Source organism: Bos javanicus, chromosome 27 (genome assembly GCF_032452875.1).
Source record: "Bos javanicus breed banteng chromosome 27, ARS-OSU_banteng_1.0, whole genome shotgun sequence".
NCBI lineage: Eukaryota > Metazoa > Chordata > Mammalia > Artiodactyla > Bovidae > Bos > Bos javanicus.
Window position 1 is genome coordinate 20,940,564 of NC_083894.1, and position 8,759 is coordinate 20,949,322.

Here is an 8,759-nt window from a genome sequence, read left to right on the forward strand (position 1 = left end):
GGTTTCCACTAGTAGAAAGGATTGCTCAGAGGCAAAAAATAACAAGGACAGCAGCAACGACAAAAGTCCTTCGGTAACTGTCGTTACCTACAGAAATAAAAACGGATCTGTTTTTTAATCTTTGAAGTGCATATGAAGATAAAATTTTATGATTTTATTCTACCTTGGCATTAATTTTTAATGTAGAAAACAATTTGGAAGAAGATGGGAAGTAAGTATTAAATAAAATTTTCCTTAGTGTTGATAGTCCTGAATATATTAATATAAAAATAAAATAGCAAATACTTGAAAATAATTTTTTTAACTCTATTTGGACTTCTCTATAGTCAGTGAATAGCACCAAGTTTTAAATGTCATCATGTTCTGTTGCTTGCCCCTATTTTCTCTGTTATTTTGAGAAAATCATACATCCTTTCTGAGTCTCAATTTATTTATCAGTGAAATGGAAATAATTGCCAATATTTCACAAAGTTATTGGAAGTAAATATGTAAAATTATATATGAAAAGACTCAGTATGTTCACTGTGCCTGAGTCTTCTGTATAGTGTAACACCAGAGTTACTAAATTACATAATGTATTTATCACATCTATGTGTTCTCAGTGGGAAAAGCATTGTAATATGAGCTAAGCGGGAGCTTCCCAGGTGATGCTAGTGGTAAAGAACCTGGCTGCCACTGCAGGAGACTTAAGAGACATGGGTTTGATCCCTGGGTCAGGAGGATCCCCTGGAGGAGGGCATGGCAACCCACTCCAGCATTCTTGCCTGGAGAATCCCATGGACAGAGGAGCCTGAGAGACTATGGTCCACGGGGTTACACAGAGTCAGACAGGACTGAAGCAACTTATCATGCATGCATGAGTTAAGCGTTCTAAATACAGGAATCAGCTTTGCCACTAATTATCTCTGTGACCTCAGTTGTTGCATTCACCTAAAACAAAGGTCTTCACTAGAAAGTCAGTCCAAGACAGGATGGATTCTGATTTTTGTTCACTCATATAGGTATTGCAAGGAGACTTGTTAAATGATGGAATCTAATAATGCAAGGGAGATTTCCCAGGTGGTGCAGTGGTAAAGAATCCACCTGCCAGTACAGGAGACATAAGAGATGTGAGTTTGATCCCCAGGTAGGGAAGATCCCCTGGAGGAGGGCATGGCAACCCACTCTAGTATTCTTGTCCGGGGAATCCCATGGTCAGAGAAGCCTGGAGGGCCACAGTCCATGGGGCTGCAAAGAGTCAGGCACGACTGAGCACACAAACACATCACAGTGATGCAAGGGATTGCAGTAAATCTCTGATGAAAGGCCTGGCACTAGGCAGACCCAGGGTGGGAATACTGGCTCCATCACGCACTAGCTATGTGACCTAGGGCAAAGGGGCTTCTTCTCTCTGACCTTCACTTTCCATAACAGTATCATGACCCCAAAATAGCATTTATTAACTTTTTAAGATGGAGAACTTAGTAAGGTAACAGCTCAAAAGTACTTTGACTATTTTCTGCCACACAGTGAATCCTTAAAACAGTGGGCTTACATGTTCATTTTTATTTTTTACTGCACCTTTGTCATTCTAATATTCATGAATTTCACCACTATGGTTTCTAGAAACTTAGACTCACATGGCAGCACAATGACTGAATAATATCTGTCTTGAGTTGCCCCTGTGGGGATGGCCCTTCTGGGCGCTTCAGCTATTGAGAGGATCCTCATACTAAATTCTCTTTTCGTGGATTGTAAAAATTCTGCACTGCTGAGATATAAATCTGGTGACAAGATCTACAAATTGTAGAATGAAAGCCCCACAGTCCCCAGGGTGCAGAGGCCATGGAACCATGCTGTTCTCGTGCTCTCAAAGACTACAAAACCAAAAGTGTCACTCATGCTTATTTATATAAGTTATAATAAACAACAACCCTTTCAAAAAAGATCTTCACAACCCAGATAATCACGATGGTATGATCACTCACCTAGAGCCAGACATGCTGGAATGTGAAGTCAAGTGGGCCTTAGAAAGCATCACACGAACAAAGCAAGTGGAGATGATAGAATTCCAACTGAGCTATTTCAAATCCTAAAAGATGATGCCATGAAAGTGCTGCACTCAATATGCCAGCAAATTTGGAAAGCTTGGCAGTGGCCACAGGATTAAAAAAGGTCCGTTTTCATTCCAATCCCAAAGAAAAGCAATGCCAAAGAACACTCAAACTACTGCACAATTGCACTCATCTCACATGCTAGTAAAGTAATGCTCAAAATTCTCCAAGCCAGGCTTCAACAGTCTGTGAACCATGAACTTCCAGATGTTCAAGCTGGATTTAGAAAAGGCAGAGGAACCAGAGATCAAATTACCAACATTGGTTGGATCATGGAAAAAGCAAGAGAGTTCCAGAAAAACATCTATTTCTCCTTTATTAACTGTGCCAACTATGTGGATTATGATAAACTCCAGAAAATCCTTAAAGAGATGGGAATACCAAACCACCTGACCTGCCTCTTGAGAAGTCTGTATGCAGGTCAATAAGCAATAATTAGAACTGGACATGGAACAACAGACTGGTTCCAAATTGGGAAAGGAGTACGTCAAGGCTATATATTGTCACCCTGCTCCTTAACTTATATGCAGAGTACATCATGAGAAACAGTGGGCTGGATGAAGCACAAGCTGGAATCAAGATTACCGGGAGAAATATCAATAACCTCAGATAGGCAGATGACACCACCCTTATGGCAGAAAGCGAAGAACTAAAGAGCCTCTTGATGAAAGTGAAAGAAGAGAGTGAAAAAGTTGGCTTAAAGCTCAATGTTCAGAATACTAAGATCATGGCATCCAGTCCCATTCCTTCATGGCAAATAGGTGGGGAAACAATGGTAACAGTGACAGACTTTAATTTTTTGGGCTCCAAAATCACTGTGGATGGTGACTGCAGCCATGAAATTAAAAGATGCTTGCTCCTTGGAAGTAAAGTTATGACCAACCTAGATAGCATATTTGGAGAAGGCAATGGCAACACACTCCAGTACTCTTGCCTGGAAAATCCCATGGATGGAGGAGCCTGGTGGGCTGCAGTCCATGGGGTTGCTAAGAGTTGGAGACAACTGAGCAACTTCACTTCCACTTTTCACTTTCATGCATTGGAGAAGGAAATGGCAACCCACTCCAGTGTTCTTGCCTGGAGAATCGCAGGGACAGGGGAGCCTGGTGGGCTGCCGTCTATGGGGTTGCACAGAGTCAGACACGACTGAAGTGACTTAGCAGCATCAGCAGCAGACAGCATATTAAAAAGCAGAGACATTACTTTGTCATCAAAGCTGTGGTTTTTCCAGTAGTCGTGTATGGAAGTGAGAGTTGGACTATAAAGAAAGCTGAGCACCAAAGAATTAATGCTTTTGAACTATGGTGTTGGAGAAGACCCTTGAGAGTCCCTTGACCTGCAAGGAAATCCAACCAGTCCATCCTAAAAGAAATCAGTCCTGAGTATTCTTTGGAAGGACTGATGGTGAAGCTGAAACTCCAATACTTTGGCCACCTGATGTGAAGAACTGACTCATTGGAAAAGACCCTGATGCTGGGAAAGATTGAAGGTGGGAGGAGAAGTGGATGACAGGGGATGAGATGGTTGGATGGCATTACTGACTCAGTGGATGTGAGTTTGAGTAAACTCTGGGAGTTGGTGATGAACAGGGAGGCCAGGCATGCTGCAGTCCATAGGGTTGCAAAAAGTCAGACAGTACTGAGTGACTGAACTAAACTGAACTGAAGTGTAATAAATAGGATTTATAAATGCCCCACTGTTTTGGCTCCCTTCCACGTTAGCAGGGAAATAGCTTTATTATTTGTCCAGTTTTTGTTATTTGCTTATCTTGTTGCGTAGCTCTTTGGGTCAGTTTCGCAAAAATTTAGATAGACCTTATATATTTAAAATAAATGCACACACACACAAACATGCTCACACACACAATTACTCACAAACACAAAACGGAGCACAACATACCTAGTAAGAGCAATTTGAAAACCAAAGAGTATTACTGGCCAGGCTTCTGATTTTAAGATCATATTCCTCTAATCTTTTTTCCTTTTTATCTGCCTTAAAAATTCAAATTGAAAAGGCTTATTACTCTTATAAACACTTCATAAAATAATTGAGCTCTCCAAGTTGCTACTCATAATTGATCAGCCCAGGAAAACCTTTGCTTGTCTAATAGAGACATTATTTGGATTCTAATGATTTAATTACTATTGTGTGAAATGAAAAATATACTATTCCCAGTTACTTTGATAATGTAAACCTAAATATTATTAATATTTGTCTTTATTTGGATATTTCTAGTGAAGGCACAAATTATTCAAAAATTAAGTAAGTGCACCTATTTATTTTATATATGGAACTTACAATTTCCTAATTCCAAAAGTAAATAAAAAACATGTCTTTACAGAAAATGTCTATGTAAACATCCTATTAAGTGCTCCTTTAGCTTATAGATTTTTTTTTCTTTTTCAATCCATCTTCCACATTTCTGACAGACTTACAATTCTAAAATATAGTTCTGATGATGTTATTATTTTTTTTGGTGACTTATAATATACAATCCAAAAATGTTTATAGCATGGTCGTAGCTTCCTGTCCAACCTTTCCAAGGAGCCCACCTCCCTCCATTAATGGACTCAGTTACAGATGACAGAAGTTCATTCAATGTTTTAATAGATCATACATTTCATGATGCCCCCACTATATGGAATTACATCTTTTCAATATATGGAAAAACCTTCATTCATTTTTAAGCTTTGGTCAAATATTATCCATATCACAATTACAAAATTTCCAGTATCTGCTAATTTAGTTGTATATTATAGGCACATCAGTTCAGTCAGTTCAGTCGCTCAGTCGTGTCCAACTCTTTGCAACCCCATGAACTGCAGCACGCCAGGCCTCCCTGTCCACTACTATATAATTATGCACGCTAGTCGTGCACATATTGTTAACTTTTATTTAACTCACAGATTATTTGAAAAATCAGTTAAGAGTAATGGAATTATATGTGCCATTATATATTCCTCTGTAAAAAACAAATCTTCATTTAGCTTTTAGAGCTACACAGAGGTATGTTTCTAGGTTTTGAATTTGCTTCTAAACATGCTTTATATAGTTCTTGTGACTGAAAGAGAACCCTTTAACATCATATTGATCCAAATGGAAAAAGTGCATTATTGATTATACTTAGAGTATTAAGATATTTATTTACCATTCACAGTTTTGCAAAGGTGTTTATTGGAATTTCACTGCTAAATCATCAGTTTCTTGATGACATGAACTATTCTTGAAAATTCATCAGGAGGTTTCAATATTATATGTTTATTTTTTTTGTTTGTTTTTTTCTTTCTTTTCTTTTCTTTTTTAACTTTACAATATTGTATTGGTTTTGCCATATATCAACGGAATCATTCATTTATAAGTTTTTCAAAGAGTCTGTTCCCAAGTGTCTTAAGTATGAAAGAAAAAACTGTTATATCTGATACACTTAAAAAAATCTTTAGAGAATATCAGAAAAACATTGCCAAACATTCATTTTAAAGTTATCTTTTCTTGCCATGAATTCCTTAAAAAAAAAAGAAGTTGTTTTCTTATTCACTGATAAAATAATGTTCTTATCTTGAAAGTGGCAGTTAAGTTTGTTTAGTTAGTTATCTCCTAGGTAGCCTGTGCTGACAGCCTCTTTTTCCTTCTAATGTGTCTGAGGAAGATTTCAGACAAAGAGTATAAGTGTTACCTCTGCCATTTTCTTGTTTGCTTGGGTTTGCAATTAATAATCTGTAGTCTTCTTGCAGGATAGTTTGTAAGCCCTTTGCTGATGTGTTAGTTTTGGTTTAATTAAAAATAGATAATATACCTGGTAAACCAGACACATGCAAACTGCAACACACAGGAAGCTAAGAAAAGAACTGCAGGGTCGCTAATGTTCTAGATAAACCTCCTACCAGATACGTTTAGATCATTAAGTTATAGCATATATCCATTGTTAGTAAAGCTTATTTCCTTCCTTATTTTTAAAAATAAAATTTTTATTAAATCCTTGGAGAAAACCAATATTTCATTAATCTATGATTTCATAAAAGTCTGTATGAAGAGCTGAACTTCATGGCAGCTTTTATTACTTAGTATTTTTGTCATTTACACACTGATGGAAAATAAAATTTTCTGGGGCAGGGAGTTAACTTTTGAATCTTAATACAGAGTGCAGAGCTTGCGTGTGGATAATGAGCAACACATTTTTTGTTAAATTAGTGAATAAATTAATGACTCTGTTCCATGCAAACATAAACATTAAATTATACTTATTAATACAGTTGTATCTGATTTTTGCAGGTACAGGTCCAATATGGCTGAATGAAGTATTTTGTTTCGGGAAAGAGTCATCCATTGAAGAGTGCAGAATTAGACAGTGGGGTGTGAGAGCCTGTTCGCACGACGAAGATGCTGGGGTCACTTGCACTACATAATGCATCATATTTTCATTCACATTTTTTAAACTGTTACAAAGTGATTTTTTTCCTTTGCTTCACTAAAATCAGCTTAATTAATATTTAAGAAACTAAGAATTTTGTCCACAGAAAAGGAATATTTAAAAATCACTGGATAAACATATAAAATAGCTTCATATTTGCTTCAAATACCAGAACCATTTCAACTTCTCTAGGTTTTTAAGTGGCATTTTATAATATAATGACTTATATATTGAATTGCATATATTGAAGTTTAAGGCTTCTGGATTACAAATGCCAGTGATAATGGAAACACATCCCAATCACTGGCTACAATTTGTATCTTCATTACAAGACACAATTTTTGCCTTCTTTGTAATCTATTTAGTTGATTTTAATGTGATTACTTTTTGAATAATGAGAGGGTTGGAAAGTTTTCTTTTGTACCAAGTTGGCAAAATCTCCAACCCATACACATTTCTAAAGGAAGAATCTTAGTTCAAGATTTCTGTGCAGTAACTAGAAGTTAGATAGTAATGTTCATGATATGTTTTGGCCATGATGAAAAACTCAACAGGTTTTACCTGCTCAAATATTGACAAAGTCATTACTAACATGACTAACCACATGGTCATTAATAATAACATGATTATTTGACGTGGTCAAGTGTTGACAGTTTTGTTGTTTTTATTTTTTTCTTTTACACTGGACCATTAAGTTAGCTGAAAGCAAGACATATGAGAAAAAGCAAAGGCCCACCATCACTGTATGTGTCCATATAATTAGCAGGTCAAAAATGTCATTTTATAACATAGAGCTCAGCTTGCTATACATTTTGAACTAAGATGAGTAATTACTTTGTTATGATTCTAGGACTGTGTTTAAAAGGTAAGTATATCTACTTACTCAGTTTTAATTAACAGCATGCAATGTCCTGCCTGCAGAAGGAAGTTTCAATGACCCATCTCTATAGTCTTTCATTAAGAGAGTCAATATTTACAACCCAGAGAGAGAGAGGTAATCTTCACCCCTAAAGGGTTGATGGGAGAAGGCAGTGGCACCCCACTCCAGTACTCTTGCCTGGAAAATCCCATGGACAGAGGAGCCTGGTGGGCTGCAGTCCATGGGGTCGCTAAGAGTCGGGCACGACTGAGCGACTTCACTTTCACTTTTCACTTTCATGCATTGGAGAAGGAAATGGCAACCCACTCCAGTGTTCTTGCCTGGAGAATCCCAGGGACGGGGAAGCCTGGTGGGCTGCTGTCTATGGGGTCGCACAGAGTCGGACACGACTGAAGCAACTTAGCAGCAGCAGCAGCAAAGGGTTGATGACCCTGAGAAGCCAGAATAGTACCAAGTTCATCCAATAACTCAGTGACTGTGCCCTGCTGTCTAGATGTATGGGTAGAAAGACTAGCAATTTCTGTTGAAATTCAGCTTAATCTCAGCCCTGAGAAACATACTTTTCAAGTTTCATAAGCCCAACTCAGAGAAACATGTGATTAAAAAGCCACTAGTACAGGATGGCCCTACTATACTTTCTTTAATGATGATAAACAAAAGCATGGTCTTAAGCATTTGTTCATATCCTGAAGTCTTCACAAAGATAGCCAGATAATAGACTCAGTGCCCTTTTACTCGCAAAGGCAAAAATGTTATGTTGGAATTGGAACTACTGGAAATGGCCTACTGAAAATGCACTTCATCACAGTACACTCTTCTAATTGTTATACATAGGTGATTTACTCCAGCAGTGTAGTTTTGTAATTAAGTGCTGAAGGAGCCCCTCAGCATAGAACCAGTCTGCAGATACTGAAAGAGGTGGGTTTTGCTATTATTATTGCTTTTCTTTGGGTATGTTTGGGCTTTTTTTGGTAGAGGTTTGTTTGTTGTTTTAGCTCCTAGCATTCAAAAACACTAGCTGAACAGAGGCTAAGGAACAGAAGCTTTAGTGACTACCCACAAGAAACAGGTTTTGCAAAACTGTTCAGGGAAGTAACAAGAAAGATAGACTTCTACAGCCTTAAACAAACAAACAAACCAGCAAATCACTGGGAAGGGGGAGAATCTACTTTTCAGAGGTACCACATTATAATATTCAAATGTCCAGTGTTCAACAACAACAGCAAAAAAAATTACAAGGTGTATAAAGAAACAGAAAAGTATGATTTAGTGAAAGGAACAGTATGACCTTTGACAGAAAAGTCACTGAGGAAGTTCAATGTTGTGATATTTGACAAAAACTTTAAAACAACTGTTTATGCTAAAAAAAAAAAAAGAC

General features: G+C 37.4%; 1 protein-coding gene across 1 annotated transcript in view; it reads left to right on the plus strand.

Moving 5' to 3' along the window:
• Positions 1 to 7,144, plus strand: part of MSR1 (macrophage scavenger receptor 1) — a 78,874-nt gene extending 71,730 nt beyond the window's left edge. The window contains exon 10 of the mRNA XM_061404335.1: positions 6,363 to 7,144. Coding sequence (XP_061260319.1) covers positions 6,363 to 6,496 — 134 coding nt within the window. The 3' untranslated portion in view covers positions 6,497 to 7,144. The remainder of the gene's footprint in view (positions 1 to 6,362) is intronic.
• Positions 7,145 to 8,759: the final 1,615 nt, after the last annotated feature.